Source organism: Polypterus senegalus, chromosome 12 (assembly GCF_016835505.1).
Source record: "Polypterus senegalus isolate Bchr_013 chromosome 12, ASM1683550v1, whole genome shotgun sequence".
NCBI lineage: Eukaryota > Metazoa > Chordata > Cladistia > Polypteriformes > Polypteridae > Polypterus > Polypterus senegalus.
In genome coordinates this window covers 145,147,496-145,165,530 of record NC_053165.1, presented here as the reverse complement: position 1 = coordinate 145,165,530, position 18,035 = coordinate 145,147,496, and the positions used below count along the sequence as shown (strand labels likewise).

Genomic DNA, 18,035 nt, shown 5'->3' with positions numbered 1-18,035 from the left:
CTGTTACCCATTTAGCTCAAAAGCTGAAATTAGGCATGGTACATCTTGGGTAGTAGGTATTCACAAAGAACCTTTCGATACATTATTATTTACAGGTTAAAAAAACATAATTGTTGTTCATGTTCGAGCAAGAGGGACAGTCCAGCGCACCATGTCTCCCATTTCGCCACACCTCTTACAGAGAAGTGGACGTGCCAGTTTATGCAAATGAAAGCCGTACATAGAAGTGCAAGGTGTGTCAAAGCTCAAAAAAAGACAAATTTAGCAAGTGCTTACCAGGCGATATGGCTACGAGTGTAGTAAACCTTACGCAACTAATCCAGTTTGAATGGAATTTAATATTATCCCCAATCACCTTCATTTATTCCGTTTTATGCAAATGTCAAAGTGGGAACCAAAACGGACTACACTCCACCACCCCTTCCTCCCAGCAAATTGGTGCTCTGCTTTGCGTTTTTGAAAAGAGAAAAAAATACTTGTCCACCTCCATGACGTTAAGTTTGCAATACCAATCCAAAAAAAAAAAAAAACAAAAACACCTCACTTTATATGAAATGATGGCACCAAGCAACAATTGAATAGAAAGAAATAGGACTGTTTTTTTCTGTAGCGGAGGAAGATGTTGTATTTTAGAACATGGATTAAGGAGAAAACAAGATGGTGCTTCTGAGGGAGTTAAAGTAATTAGTAACTGTTGTTTTTTCTGTTGGCAGACATTTATTCATATCCAGAGTATACTGAGGCTAGGGATGCTCCAATCAGGTTTTATAAGGCATATACCGATTTCATGTTACTTGACTGGTCGATTCTTTTTTTCCCTCTTTATCTCTTAAAAAAAAAAAAACTTTTTACACTGAATCCTGCATAACCAGATGCACAGAGGCCTTATATCTTATAACAAACTATAGACTACAGCTATTGTTTATTAACAAAATTAAATTATGTAGGCAAATTGCTCAGTGACCATAAAAATATTAAAATAAGCAAAATTTCCTTAAATCACAAAAATATGTATCCATAATACATATGGCATAAATGAAAATGAAATTCTTCTCATAATTACAAAGCTATCATATTGTTTAGTTTTTTCCGTAATGTACCTATCGGAAACAAGGCTTAATTAATTTAAAAAAAAATTATTTTCATTACATATTTTATATACAGTCTTTTGCATCCCCTTGCAGGGATCGAACCTCAGACGTCAGCACCCAAGACAAAGCCTCAGATGTTGCACCACAGTGGCTCACTTACTTGACAGGCTGTAGATCAGAGTATTGCATGCACAGGTCTAATCATAACCTGATGTTTGGGTGGTCACCTACCAGGTAACGGTTGTGTACTCTCTTTATTATTTTTACATGGTAGGTATTATATATATAGTCTATGATCTGCTTCTTGCAACTTAGAGGGCATGGCAAGTGTCCACCAACTGGCCGACCAACCACAAGCATTACCTGGTAGGGGACCACCAAAATATTGTCACACACATGTGCTTAGAAGGCAGGCTAACGGCTTAACTGAGGGGAGGAAAACAAGGGCAGGGATTGACAAAGTGCACTAACCTGTCTTCTTCCTCTTCTGAAGATCACGGACCAGAAATCTGCCTAAAAACTCCTCTAGTTCCTGCATTCCCTTCCTGGCCACGACCTCCTACCAACCTAAATTCCAGTTCTGAACCCCATTGACCCGCCTCTTCCTCCCCTGCAACTATAAAAACCTAGCATATTCCCTTACTAGTTTGACCCTATTTGGATGCGGAACCAGACAGTTCTCTGGAGCTATTGATTTCATATCTGTCCTCCCTGGCTATTGGACCTTACTTTTATTCTTGTTAATTAGTATTGCCTAACTTTACTTTTTATATTTTGTCTTTTTTCTTCATCTTGTAAAGCACTTTGATTTACGTCATTTGTATGAAAATGTGCTATATAAATAAATGTTGTTTATATATTATATATATTTCAATTAAAAACACACACACACACATACAGTGGTGTGAAAAACTATTTGCCCCCTTCCTGATTTCTTATTCTTTTGCATGTTTGTAACACAAATTGTTTCTGATCATCAAACACATTTAACCATTAGTCAAATATAACACAAGTAAACACAAAATGCAGTTTTTAAATGATGGTTTTTATTATTTAGGAGAAAAAAATCCAAACCTACATGGCCCTGTGTGAAAAAGTAATTGCCCCTGAACCTAATAACTGGTTGGGCCACCCTTAGCAGCAATAACTGCAATCAAGCGTTTGCGATAACTTGCAATGAGTCTTTTACAGCGCTCTGGAGGAATTGTGGCTCACTCATCTTTGCAGAATTGTTGTAATTCAGCTTTATTTGAGGGTTTTCTAGCATGAACCGCTTTTTTAAGGTCATGCCATAGCATCTCAATTGGATTCAGGTCAGGACTTTGACTAGGCCACTCCAAAGTCTTCATTTTGTTTTTTCAGCCATTCAGAGGTGGATTTGCTGGTGTGTTTTGGGTCATTGTCCTGTTGCAGCACCCAAGATCGCTTCAGCTTGAGTTGACGAACAGATGGCCGGACATTCTCCTTCAGGATTTTTGGTAGACAGTAGAATTCATGGTTCCATCTATCACAGCAAGCCTTCCAGGTCCTGAAGCAGCAAAACAACCCCAGACCATCACACTACCACCACCATATTTTACTGTTGGTATGATGTTCTTTTTCTGAAATGCTGTGTTCCTTTTACGCCAGATTTAACGGGACATTTGCCTTCCAAAAGTTCAACTTTTGTCTCATCAGTCCACAAGGTATTTTCCCAAAAGTCTTGGCAATCATTGAGATGTTTCTTAGCAAAATTGAGATGAGCCCTAATGTTCTTTTGCTTAACAGTGGTTTGCGTCTTGGAAATCTGCCATGCAGGCCGTTTTGCCCAGTCTCTTTCTTATGGTGGAGTCGTGAACACTGACCTTAATTGAGGCAAGTGAGGCCTGCAGTTCTTTAGACGTTGTCCTGGGGTCTTTGTGACCTCTCGGATGAGTCGCTCTGCGCCTTGGGGTAATTTTGGTCGGCCGCCACTCCTGGAAAGGTTCACCACTGTTCCATGTTTTTGCCATTTGTGGATAATGGCTCTCACTGTGGTTCGCTGGAGTCCCAAAGCTTTAGAAATGGCTTTATAACCTTTACCAGACTGATAGATCTCAATTACTTCTGTTCTCATTTGTTCCTGAATTTCTTTGGATCTTGGCATGATGTCTAGCTTTTGAGGTGCTTTTGGTCTACTTCTCTGTGTCAGGCAGCTCCTATTGAAGTGATTTCTTGATTGAAACAGGTGTGGCAGTAATCAGGCCTGGGGTGGCTACGGAAATTGAACTCAGGTGTGATACACCACAGTTAGGTGATTTTTTAACAAGGGGCAATTACTTTTTCACACAGGGTCATGTAGGTTTGGATTTTTTTCTCCCTAAATAATAAAAACCATCATTTAAAAACTGCATTTTGTGTTTACTTTTGTTATATTTGACTAATGGTTAAATGTGTTTGATGATCAGAAACATTTTGTGTGACAAACATGCAAAAGAATAAGAAATCAGGAAGGGGGCAAATAGTTTTTCACACCACTGTATATATTCTCACACAATCAATTAATTGATATTGGCAATTAAACACTGCATAAAATTTAAATATACATGCAACTTTATTATTATTTAAATCATCAATATTTACTGTTAAAATATACATTTACTATATTTATACAGGTGAGTTTTTTTTTCTTCAGTGTTATCAGCTACACATGTAATTGTAAATATGGATTACCATTTTAACTCTTTTAGGGCTGATGTCGACTTTTGTCAAAATTCAGGAATAGAGGACAGTAATCAGCTGTAATCTGCAAGAAAACTCAACGTTACATTTTAGTTTGACTCTCTTTGCTAGAAATAAAGTTACAAAGCTCTGTTGATTTAACCTCGATTCCCTGCGCGTGCATAAGTAGTGAAGAGCAAACAACCTCTAAAATGGCACAGACATCTGGTGAGAGACCAAAGCGAATGTGCAAAGCAAAATACTCCATGGACGTTTTACATAATTTCGTTGAATAGGACTCTGACTTGTCAGACTCCGAGTTTAATAGAAGTAATCTGGAGATGGATATCAGAATTGTAAGTGAGGTACCAGCATCATCTGATCTGTCTCCAGGTGACTGTGGTGCTGAACACTTTCGTGTAGCTGATGCGCCTACAACAGCGTTTGCCTGGGAGGACCACCACTTATGATGACAAGAGGTACAAACCATATTGTGTCACACTGCAGCCGCCACCACCACCCACCTGCTGTGCGAAGACAGCCAGGCAGCTGGCCCACCGTGCATTTCTGCTGACCATCGAGGTGCCCCAATGCAGCCACTGCCACCAGTGACGCCGAATATGCGCCAACAGCAGCCACAGCACATAGCAACAGACGTTTTATGTTGACTTATGTGTGAAACCACTGCTTTTTGTGCTTTTCAGAAAACTGAGTTTTTTGGAAAAAAATATTCAGCCCTCAAAGAGTTAATAATAGTGCTTGTTTCTTACTAAACCTTTTACAGTATGACACACAGCAACAAATAATAAACATAGTACAAATCAAGTATCAAATGTTCATAAACTGTTCCTCAAGAAGGTACTATTTAGATGGGGTTACCCAACCTACTGGTGTAAAGCTAAAGTAATTATTTCTGAGGGATCCTTGCAATTTTAGTCCTGCCCAAGTCACTGATTTCAGGAACTTGTTATGCATGGTGCATTAATGTCTTAAAGATTCTAAAGCCTTTCACTTTCTATAAAATGTCCATAAAATGCCCCTGGGTAAACTAGTCCCATGCAAATTGACATACCAATAAAATTCAGTCATTTGAGCAAGTCAAACAGGACTAAAATTACAGATGTCTTCTGGTAATAATTACTTTGCCACACCTCCTGGTGTGAAACTAATCCCGTCCTAATAGGGCTTAAAAATTACAGTGGTCCTCCAGCAATAATTATGCTATCTCCTGCAGTAAAACTAATCACATCCAGATATGTCTATAGTCAAAAAGGACCATATCATTTTTACAAAGTCATTCTGTATTTAAATGTAGAAAATTCCCCATCTAAAGTAAAATTAAGGCAATGTCCACAACAATGCTTAGGCCCAATTTTGCTAGTTGCTTATTTAAAGGAGCAACCTTAGCTTGAAAGATCATTGTGGGCTACGCAAAAAGCACACACAAATCCCCCACACAATACCTGAGGTGGAGGGTATTGCTGTATACACGGTTACATTATATAGCTGTATTGGCATGCTTTGGGGGCGGCACGGTGGCGCAGTGGTAGCGCTGCTGCCTCGCAGTTAGGAGACCCGGGTTCGCTTCCCGGGTCCTCCCTGCGTGGAGTTTGCATGTTCTCCCCGTGTCTGCGTGGGTTTCCTCCGGGCACTCCGGTTTCCTCCCACAATCCAAAGACATGCAGGTTAGGTGGATTAGCGATTCTAAATTGACCCTAGTGTGTGCTTGGTGTGTGGGTGTGTTTGTGTGTGTCCTGCGGTGGGTTGGCACTGCCTTGTGCCCTGTGTTGGCTGGGATTGGCTCCAGCAGACCCCCGTGACCCTGTATTCAGATTCAGCGGGTTAGAAAATGGATGGATGGATGGATGGATGGCATGCTTTGGTGTAAAATTGGTTGCACATTAAAATGACAACAGGTGTCCACATACTACAGCAAGAAAGACATTAGTAACCATTTACCATAGACAAATGGCATCAGAAAAGTGTTGTTGAAATATTCAAGCATTAACAACTGGATAATAGATTTTTAACATAAAAAATATGCCAAGATTCACTTATGTGATACACATTGGACATTCTCAGTACACAACCTGTTCTTGTGTCAGAAGTTGGAAACTTTACTCACGCTATGATTAAGTGTTCTAATCACACAATACGCAAATACTGCCAAAATAAATTCTGGATCTCAGTAACCATATACTGGAAAAAGAGATTTCAAAAAATGCATACATTAATGTTCCAGATCTGCAAAACAAATTAGAACTTTACTACATAAAAGTGTTCCCTAAACAAAATCTTAGGGAGCCAAAGAGTTTAGAAATGATAGAAGGTTAAGTACTGGCAGTCACTTCAAATGATTCAATATTGCACTTGCCATTAAGCTCTTCAAGGACATAAACCCATTCACAAGACAGACTAAACAGTGAACTTCACCAAGGTTGGCAATAACCTTGGTTAAAATACTCAGTAAGACTTTTCAAGGCTGTTAAACATTTCAGAGATCTGGTGGCTAAGTGGCACAGTCCAAAAGCCTCACTCTAATCTTAAACAGACTGCACCATACTGAATGTTAACAATGAAAAGCAGTTTACTTCTGTTGGGCATTATTGCTACTGTTGTCTCTTTTCCTGCAGAGCAATAAATTTACCCCAATTATAAAAACAACAATCTACTGAACTTGAACAAGGTAAGCCATTAAAGTTTTCATAATAACTCTATAGTCTTTCTACAAATTGGATTGAAACCTGTCTGTCCAAAACTTAAACAGAAGCCGGAGTTAGTTTTTTTTTACCAGATGCAAAATCCATCCATCCATCCATTTTCTAACCCGCTGAATCCAAATACAGGGTCACGGGGGTCTGCTGGAGCCAATCCCAGCCAACACAGGGCACAAGGCAGGAACCAATCCTGGGCAGGGTGCCAACCCACCGCAGGACACACACAAACACACCCACACACCAAGCACACACTAGGGCCAATCTAGAATCGCCAATCCACTTAACCTGCATGTCTTTGGACTGTGGGAGGAAACCGGAGCACCCGGAGGAAACCCACGCAGACACGGGGAGAACATGCAAACTCCACGCAGGGAGGACCCGGGAAGCGAACCAGATGCAAAATATTCCTGCTAAAAATATTCCAAACTTGAAATTAAGTTATTTAGCATGAATGACCCAATTTTTAACCCTGAATGAAGTTCTTTCTGTTTCAAGTATTTTATACCCTCCAAGAGGATGTATTATCCAACGGCTTTAAATTTTATGCCCCATACCAATTTATTCCTTCAAAAACACAGTACACAGAAACACACTTTGCAGCACAGGAAGGATTATGAGATATCTTGATTTATGACACATGGGCCATCTCATCTCTCTCTTAAGATAGGATTGCCATTAGTCAGGAAGAATTTGGTACAGCCAATAGTAAAGTGCTTGAAAGCAGGTCAGATAAGACGGGGAAAAAAATATTATAAAAGTTAATTTCCATACAAATCTATATCATAGACCCCACAATCACTCGACACTCTGGAATCCACCTTACTTGCCCAGTATGATTCAGAATAAATATTGCTTTGTAGTCAACATGTTATATCTAATTTAGAGATCACAGCCTCTCCAGTCTTAAAAGTTGCAGACTTTTTAATGCTTCATTTAAATAGCAGCATTACTGTAGTCCTCTACTGCTGGGGTTTTTGATACCAATAATGAAAAATATCTAAATTGTTGTCAATGTAAGGCTATTGAATGTGGCAAAAAGTAATTAATAACAATAATTCTATAGTAGCCTATGCCCCCCCCCATTGCCCAATATTTACAGCATATCGGTATCTATAATCAGAGGGAACAAACCCATCATAGCCCGCCGATTAAAAACAGAATTTGTTATGTAAACTTATTGCTAGTTCTAGTTTGTCTGCTACAGAGTTTAAAAGGCAAGCATGATAGATTGTGACTTTCTTATAAGTATGGTAACACAAATTGTTTTCTCAGATCAGACTGCTATTTACAGTCTAATCAAAGGGAGCTATAGATTAATTAACTTGTTACATTGGAGATTACTTGTCAATTATATGTAAATGTTCATCACAAGTGCTAATTAAAACTTTGTTACCCGTTTCATGGTCTATTCACCAGAAATTTCCTATGATTGTTTTTTAAAGAATTGGTCCGACATATCTGTGCTAACATCTGTGAGCAAGCCAAAACAAAAAAACAACCAAGCAAGAGATCAATTTACAATACAGAACAAACCTCCCCTATGATCCCCTGATTAATTCAAATAAAAAAAATCTACTGCCACAATAGCCCTCCAAACTCCAAAAGTACAGCTGTATGAATACAAAGAGCAAGGTACGAAGCTCAGTGTCACAAATGTTATTTCTTACACATAGTAGTCCAGGCAAGTTAAATATTTTCCACATATGTATAAACTTGTCAACAGCACAGAGAAAATGAATTATTGTTCAAAATAAAATTAAGATCATTACAAAATTGGAACAATTAGTCAGAATTATATTCAGACCAGCATATCTAGCAATTCTCTATTCACCTAACTCTTCCAGATTTCCAGATTTGAAGGTCCTACTACTACTAAGTCTAATAAGCCAACCTTTTAACACATTCAATGTTTCCTTGATTCTCTGGAAGAAAAAAAAAACAAATGTTTAATGCAAAACTCTCCCTTGATCAATTTCTGTGTCTCCATATTTTTGTTGAAGAAAGCACTTTACATAAAATTACTGGAATTCATCAAACTGGGACAAGTTTCCCACAAAACAAAACAGATTCTTGAATGTTAAAAATTACATATGAAAAGCTCATCTAACACAAAAATGTACATATTAATGCCAGATCAGCACCATGGGAAATGATTAGGTATACTTTTTAATTAGTGCTGAGCATTTCTGAAAACCGAAATACACAAACAAAACCAAAAAAAAAAAAAACCAGTTTTAGCAATAGCATTTCTTAAACAAAATAGAGCTTTGGGTACAAGTTATATCTAACTAATAAAAAGTGCCTTTTTTAACAACATAATAAGATGGTGTTCTTCACATTAATTCAAAATAAACTCTGACCTGTTCATTTTCATATTAAACAATGACACAAGGCCCACTTCCAATCTTAAATGACATACTGGCAATAAATGCTTCAGTACTATTTATATTCATGCTTCCAAAACTCCTCAGAAAGATTACAGGAGTTCCACCCTTTCAATTAAAAGTTTGGTTTCAAGTTCTGTTTACACACTAGGAAAACACTGTGCATGGATTATGTTTCAGTAGCTTAAATCAGGCAGAAAAAATTGAAATGGAGAGTAGCCCAAAACCAAACCAACTGAATTTTTCAGGATACAGAAAATGTAAATAGAATACTGCAGACTAATGTGATGTAAAAATAGACCTACACACATAAACAATTACTGTTTTTAGAGAAATAAAATACAATAAAAGAACAGCCACATGGAAGAGCAGTGGTTATTAACTTCCTGGGTTTAAATCATTTACCTGGCTGTTCTCCATATGTACATGTCTGCGTCAACATGTTAAATCTCTGCAGGTCTATTAATATGACATAAGCTCACTGACATGTACACATTGTACATACTGTATGTAATTTGCAATTTTTTACACTTTTGACTATCAAAAATGCAAGACGACAAACAAGCAATCATACATTGTGGAGTTTCTGAACTCTTTTAGGACCCCCCAACGGAATGACATGGCGAAGCATCACTGCCACATCTGTGGAGGACTGCTTATCTGTTGCCGAGGCAACTGCAGGATCGCAGAGCAGCAGTATAGTGCCGCAGACACAAGTACGACCCAACAGAGATCACACTATATGCACCTGTCGGCGATGGAGGATGCAAAGAACATTATAAATGCAGGGAGCAGTATGACGGCCACTGACCTGGCCCCGACTCTGCCCATTTTCTGTGTCTGTGTATAGGGGAGTGGTTGCTCCCACAGCAATAAATAACCCTTCTGTTCCCGTTTCAAGTTAAATAAAGCTGGTTTTGCTATAGTACTGAGACTCAGCCTCGTGTTTTATGGTGCAAGACAGTGACTCATGTGCCACATGGTACCAGGAGTGAGGTTTTGCACCAATGGAACCCCAAGAGGCATATGATATTCCGACACCAGTGAAGTAAAATGAGGCTCCTGTAGGCAATCTGGGCTTCGCGCTCCCTAGGGATGTGCTGGTGATGATGGCTCCTTTGGATGACCGAGAGTGTTTGCTGTTTTGCTTTGAGCATATGGCAACATTGATGCACTGGGACAGGGGAACCTAGCCTGCTATCGTGGCCCCGTTTTTAACTGGGGAGGCCCTACAGGATGTGCGAAATGTCCCTCCCAAAAGGCTTGATGATTATGACTTCCTGAAGCAACAGTCGTCCTCCGCACGTCTGTGAGCCTGGTGTTCAAGAGGTGCCAGTTTTGTCTGGACCACCCCATATGAGGACAAAAGCAGGACTTAGTGGACCTGATTCAAAGTTGGATCCGCTGAGGCACTTTCGAGAACATTGTGGAGAAGCTCGCTATTGATGCAGTCCTCTGAGGGATAAATGAAAGCCTTTGTGATGAAATGCTACGGAACGACGTGCACTCGCTGCTGGATCTAACCCACAGACTAGAGGGTGCACAAACCACCTGGGAACAACAGGGCTACTCAGCTTGACCCCGATTTCGATCCAGCCAGCACAGACTTCCAGGGTGTCCGGTGCCACAGATGGAAGGTGACAATGTTTACACCATACTGCGGACTGAATGCAGCTCTTTTTACTGTGATCAACAGGGGCATCTGGCTCGGGAGTGCCATCTCCCACCTGCGCAAACCATTACCATCGGTCTGGCCCAGGTATGCAGCTCGTAATTGTCCCCCCAATGATGTTAAAGGAGGACAGTTTTAAGGTTTCCGTTACATTGGCTGGACATGAATTCTTGGCACTGTTGGGACTCTGGTAGCGACCTCTGCATATTCCACCAGGACTTCCTCCGGCAGACCCCTTATAAGATCACAGACAAAGTCCGCTGCATCCATGGGGACATTAAAACATACAAGTCTACATTACTCCCTCTGAAATCTAAAGAGAAGAACTTTAAATCAGACACCTCATCCTGGCCACTCCTGACAGGGAAAAGGAATGCCCTCTTCCCATGGGTCTTGGCCACCTGCAGAGCTCCTTCCCCCATAGCGGATAAAGCAGGTCTCGTTGCAGACGAACCCACAATGGGATGACACGTTGAATCACGACTGCTGCATCTGTGGAAGACTGCTTATCTGCTGCAGCAAAGCACCGTGGAAACAACTACAAGCTGATCGAGATCACACTATACATGCCTGTCGCCGATGGGTGATGCGAGGAACATTATAAATGCAGGGGACACTATAACTTGGCCACTGACCTGGCCCTGACTATGCCCGTTTGCTGTGTCTGTGTATAGGAGAATGGTTGCTCCCACAGTAAGAAATAACCCTTCTGTTCCTGTTTCAAGTTAAATAAAGTTGGTTTTGCTATAGTACTGACACTCACTGCACACGTGTTTTGGTGTGCAAGACGGTGACTCACACGTCACAACATATACAAATGAATTCATGAATTGTTAATACCGTACAGCACGTGCAACACAAACTTACCAGAAAAGTGTAAAGTATACTAATGAACATGTATAAACTAATCCTAGAGCTACTGTTTCCCAAAATACAAAAACAGAATAACTAGCAAATCTCCCAGTACAGAGGGATTTGTGGCCTCAAATTTTTATCAAAAAAATGGGGTGGTCTTTAAGCTTTGCAAATAACGGAATACTATAGCATTTCACCTTTAATGGGGAAGTGCTTCCATGTCTTTTACTTAACATTTTAGGTTTCAAATACTCGCACATCCAACATTAACTTCTACTATTGTGTTTCTCACGTTTCTCTTAAGCTACTGTAGTATAACAAATATGATTTGATTTCATAATAAGGTGATGAATCACACATCAACACTGCAAATTTCAAATAAATGTTTCATCTCACCTGATGGATTTAATTACAATCATAGAAAATATAACTTATTCTAAGAAGAGCTTCATATACTACTATTGTAGTGAGTATACAGTTTTCATCCTAAATAGCTGCAATGGCTACAGGTTTTCAAATTTCATATCAGTAGTTCTCATTTTATTACATTCCTAGTTTAATTTAATTATAGTTTTCAAGGTACTCAAGTGCTCAGCTCAATATAAAATAACCATGTAACATGTGCTTTTGAATTTCAACAGGTGTCTGGACTGAAAATGTCAAATTCAATGTGTGAAGAACTGAATTGTAAAACCTAGACATGCTCAATAAGTGCCTTCATTTTGTCTAGAATTTATTTAAAAGGAAGATGATTTCTGCAGAACAGATATATTATTGGCTAGGTCTGATTTTTTTTTTTTTTTTACAAGCTACCTAACTTATAAAAATAATTTCAATAAAAAAAATTGTCAGTATTAAATCCATAAGAGAAGACAGACATTTAGTCTACCAACAAGAATACAGTATTTGTGAAATTTACACTGAATATCAAGTTGTAAAATTCACATGTTGGAATACTTTAGAAACTAATTCTGTTCCAAGCATGAACCAGCCAGTGATCCTCCATGGCCAATGGAAATTCCATACATAGAGTTTAGTGCAGATATCATTCTCTATGGGATTGTCTTCACAAACTTGCAACTTGAACACCTCTTTGGGTACTCGTGTGTTATAACTCTGCCACTCAACCCAGAGCGAGTTTCTCCAACGGCGATGTCCATTTCAATGATACACATAATGACATTAGAAACCTCACAACATACGTAATGTTTCAAAAGTAATTAAAACTCTACATTACATTTGTGTATTTACAAAACAAAAACAAGAAAAAAAAACTTTTAAGTTTTTCCTCTTGCCTGTGGCGGGGTTATAACATACGTGTACCCCTCTTTAAATAAGAATGTTGGGAAATACAGTAAATGTAATCTATGACATATTTGCCCTAACCAAGTCTTAATCAATTTCAAAAAATGTCATCATACCCAAATATACTTCTTCATAACTGCTTTAATAATTCTTTAGCCCAAATGCATCACTTCTAACAAGGAAATGGTGACTAGAAACAGGTCTGTTTTTGTCTTCCTTAATGAGAGAGACTCAATGAGTTATGCACTGTCACTTACTTTCCTTCAGACAAATTAAATTTCTAGGTAAGTAGTTGCTCCTTTAAATATTCATTAATCTTACATTTTTTATGCATAATGTTAAAGTGGAGCAGGTGTATACGCAAACAGGAATTAGTTGCAAAAAAATACTAATCTAATTTAGAGTTAGCTGCATGTAACTCATGCTTCAAGCAGCTGCTTCGCTCAGGAATTAAAAGAAGAGTACTTTGATTACATCTAAGTAGATCACTATAGCCCCTGTGCCTTACAAATTAAAAACTTGTTTTTTTTCATTTTCTTTAAATGCAAGAGGTAGCCAAAACTACAGCATATGAACTAAATCCTAACAAGGTTACCATGATAAGTTCACTCAGTGAATATATTAAACTACTCCAAATTCTTTAGAAAATAAAGCAAAGACATTCGAGCTGGTATTTCTGGGTTCAGAAAGCAAAATATAAATGCAGGAATCTTATTAAGAGTTGGAGCTAGCAATAAAATGAGCCAGCAAGCACAAATAAGTGAAAAGGCTCCCACAGATGGACTCTACAGCCATCCATTTATTTTCAAAATCAGCTTTACAAGCCCTACACTAGACAAACCAGAAACTGGCTGTACGTGTTGGCCTGAATGGAATGCTCATTGGTTCAAGCACCAAAAACTCACTGAATTTATATTTATATATATATATATATATATATGACAGAGTAAGGGCTGCACCTCCGAGGATACGCATGCCAAGGCCAGCACATCGGCAAAACGAAACCTCAGAAGAAAAAGGTCATTCGCTTATCCGATAATACTGAGAAGTGTTGCGAGCACATTGGCAAAACAGGATCCCTTTTACTTTTCCTCCCGCCACTAATACACAAGCGAGGCAAGGCCGTTGGCAAAATGAAACCTCTAAAGAAAGACAAAGTCGCTTAGCCGTTAATGCACAAGCGATGCCAGCATATCGGCAAAACGAAACCTCCCGGGAGAGAGATGCCCAGAGTAGTCCCTTTCAATTACCGGACATCTCTACGTTTCAATTTTTTCTGATATACTGTATATTCTGAGAGAGAGACTGAGATGTATAATTTATTTTTCAAGTTTTCAAATAAACTATGAATCTTAGTAAGCCACTTCACCTGCTGAGGTATAAACATCTGGATATAAATGTACTTTAATCCTATGATTAGTTAGCCATTTTAAGTAAAAGCATCAGGCCAAGAGATTTCATAAATGTACACATAAACAGATGCAGAAACCTTGCTGAGCAGAGTTATCAAAAGGTTAAAAGGCTTGTTTCTCTAAGTAAGCACCCATATTGGGGCAGCAGGGTATCATTACCATCTCACAGCTCACAGACTCTGGTTTGATTTTTAGCTGGGTTTTCTTTTGCATCCAAAGAGAGGTGCGGTTTAACGGTGATATTTGATGTATGCATGGAACGGATAACCCTGGTCAACTTGAAGAATTCCAATCTTCCTTCTACAGTATGACTCAGTGGTATAAGCAATGTTCTACATCATCTCAAATTAGAAATAAATCAAAACATCGCTTAAATGATATTTGCAAAGTTTTTTTTGTTTTTTTTTAATATAGCAAGAATTGTTTAATATTTCAGAATAATCATGTTGGGCGGGCCCATGATCGACTCTTAATGCTTTTAATTGCTTTATCATATTTAAAAAGTTTTGGGGTTTTTTGCTTCTGTCCTTCTTGTTTTTCTATCTCTTTTTGGCTGGGGGTTGAATCTTGGTTTGTTTTTTCCTTTGTATTTCTATTTTCCCTTGTCTTCTCTGTATTCACTTCAAATTATTAAATGACTGTTATCTGTTATGTTACTATGTCTGAATAGCATGCCATTATAAAGTAAAAAAACAGAGATGCTTTTGAGATAATATTCAAATTATTCTGGCTTGTTGTCAGCAGCTGTATGTGAATATGGACTGGTATACCATCCATGGCAGGTTCTTGTCACAACCCTAAGCGGGACAGCATAGTCAAGAATAGGTTCAGAGGGGAATGAGAAAATGCATAAATCATAATTCCAATTATTGATCAATCCATTGGAACTGTCATAAAATATTGGGGTACATGGGGTTCAAATCCAAAATCCACCCTCTGGCAACACCTAGGTGTAAGCAAATGTCTACATTACCAATGTTTCTGTTTTTAAACAGCCTGTTAAGATGCACATTAGTGCTCCATCAGCTTCATAAAGAAAATGTGCATTACTTAGCCAAAGGTTTGGTTGTTCAGAGCAGGATTGGTTCTCTGCACCTCCTATAGTGAACTCAAGGTGTTGCTGCACGATGCTTCAAACCCTATAAACACTTGTCCCCGTTTACTCAACTCACTTGAGTTGTCTTTTCAGTAAAACTTAACCCGAAACTGGTTAACTTGTCAAACAAAGCCTACTCTAGCTAAATGAATGAATTCCACACTCATTCCAGGACAACGCAGAATCGCCAGTCCAACTGACGTACATATTTAGCCCAATCAAATCCGTAATTGCGAACTCAGGGAGTGATAAAGTAGGGCAGCGGTGTGCCACCCCCTTTACCAATACGGGTTCAGTTTCTAGCGACACGCATCCCAAACAGTGGTCCCAGTCCTCCGTGGAGAGCCTCTCGTGCGCGTGGTGCATGCGCCGTCTTCAGTAACGTCAATGACACGGGAGCAGGTGTTAGCGATCTCACTTGCACTACAAAACACACCCAAGCGAAAACAAACAACCTGCGCTTCGCTACACCTAATGTCTTCTCCGCCTTACTGTGAGATCTCAAACAACAGGAACTTTATTTTTAGATGACTGAAATGCCATACTCTAGCCCAGCCTAATAAATAATTATCTGCCAACTGTCACATGGTCACGGTCGCGGCCTCTGCAGCTGACGGGCATCAAGTTGCCGGGTTACCTGCGCCAAGCCACCCACCGTTCTCGCCCTCCAGCCCGACGTACCCGTGACGGGCACGCTCAAAACTGTCTGGGGTCCGCAACGCCAACTCTAGCGGTACACATCAACTTTGAACAATAACACAACTTTACGAGAATGTAAATTTAAAACACTGTCGTGTAGTCATTAACAACACAGCTACCATAAGTAAAAAACATACGCAAGGAGCCGGAATGCCGGTCAGTTCAGACGCATCTTGCGCGACAACCTGTTTGCGCTTAGACCCTCTAAACCCAGCCGGCACAGAGAGGCCAGCACAACATATTCAAGACGGACTGTTTAGCCAAGTTTATTTTTGCATTTTTACCACAAAATTAAAGTTAAATAAAAATTTAAAAAGCACCATCACTCCACCGAAGGCAGCAGCCCCACTCATTTCCACTCCGTCTTTGAACTTAAACAAATAAAAACTGTCTAAACTCACCATCGCGTGGACGTTTACGAAGTTTCAGTTTTATTCTTGCCTCCTTTGTATGCGCTCCCGGGATTTCTCTTTTCCACAAACCAACTTTCCTCAGTGCCAGCCAACAGACCGATGAACATTCAATCCAAATGATACACAAGTTAAATTAACGAGGACAGCTCCGGCTGCATCCGTGTGTTTGGAAGCACTCCGCTCTGCTGTCTCATATCGTCGGAGCGTAATGTGAGTGACTCCGACACTGCGGCTACTTTTGACGAGCGCACTGAAACTGGTCCATTGTAGCCAATGCTGCAATCCAGTTAAACAGTCCATAAATGGCGAAATGGAGAATTCGTCTTTTCATCAGCCAATAGGATACACTCAGCCCCGCGTCATTCCAAAAGGGAAATCCCACCGATGACTTCAGGCTGGATATTATCTAAAAAAAAGGTTGGGAAAACCGAGACAAAGGAGTGATGCTTCATGGGAGTTGAAGTTTCATATTTCTAGACTTCAATTGTTTATTTAGATAACGAAGTATTCAATTTATGCGCCAGAGTTCCTCATATTTCGTTGCAATAAATAGGAGAGAGGACTTGGCTTAATTTATTAAATGTCCATAATTGCACAACAGTGTTATATTTGAGCCAACATGTTATTCTTTTAATATTAATTAACTTGTATTTATTGCAATGGCAAGAACTATTTCTTAACTGGGAACTTGTGTCTATTTGCCTTGGTTTTGGTCAAGTATAATGTGTAGTCCACTTTTTTAGTTTCTATTAATTTTCTATTCTATTTGTTTTCTATTATTTTGGCAATATTTAGTAATTATTTTTATATATGGCTTATAATGCATCTCTACTTCCAAAAACTTTGATGGCTTTATGCACATCAGGAAAGATGATATAATGACATACACTTAGTGATAAAAGGTAACACCTGAAAGTGAGACAATTTCTATAATAATCAGTGTACTGATTAAGTAATGTAACCACAACATAAACAAAAGAACCAAACGGTTGTCTTTAGTATTATTATTATTATTATTAAACACCACAAACCGCAACTTATCTAAAAAAAATATGTAAGCTGAACTTGTCATTTTTAAGTATTTATTGAAAAAAATAAAACAATGTCCTATAGTGTGCCATACCAGAAAGCAGCCAGGCTGATGTTTATCATTTTTACAATTGCTGATAAAGACAGTTATGTATATGTGGTCATATTTTATCTGGAGACCATCAAGGAAAAGCTTGGGTTCCTGTTGGAAGAGGTATTGGTGAGATCACTGGGGGCACTAAACCCCTGTGTTATGTGTGTAGATCTCAATGCCCCAATCCAGTGTGAATTACAAATGGAACTGGACCCAGCGCATGAGGAAAAGAACTGAAATGGAAGGAAACTGAAATGTATTAAAGGTTACAAGTTATACTTCTGAGATAATTTGTCTTGATTTGTTAAATATTGTATATCAGATACATTAAATACAAACACTTCTCTATTTTCTCTCTTTCTCTCCCTTTGCTAAGGTTCTGTAAAGTTTAAATTTGCTCTGGGAATAACTTATAATAACAATAATAATAATAATAATAAAAAGAAGAATACATTTTATTTATATAGCATCTTTCCCATGCTCAAGATCTATCAATCTATTTATCCATCTATTATATAGTGCTTTTCAGTTCTATCTATCTATCTATCTATCTATCTATCTATCTATCTATCTATCTATCTATCTATCT

The 18,035-nt window shown here is 38.8% G+C and overlaps 1 protein-coding gene across 2 annotated transcripts in view; it reads right to left on the bottom strand.

The window, feature by feature from the left end:
- myo1ea (myosin IEa) overlaps window positions 1-16,618 on the bottom strand; it is a 139,968-nt gene extending 123,350 nt beyond the window's left edge. For both annotated transcript variants that reach the window (XM_039773727.1, XM_039773729.1), the window contains exon 1: window positions 16,312-16,618. In XM_039773727.1, coding sequence (XP_039629661.1) covers window positions 16,312-16,314 — 3 coding nt within the window. In that variant the 5' untranslated portion in view covers window positions 16,315-16,618. The remainder of the gene's footprint in view (window positions 1-16,311) is intronic.
- Between the last annotated feature and the right edge of the window lie 1,417 nt (window positions 16,619-18,035).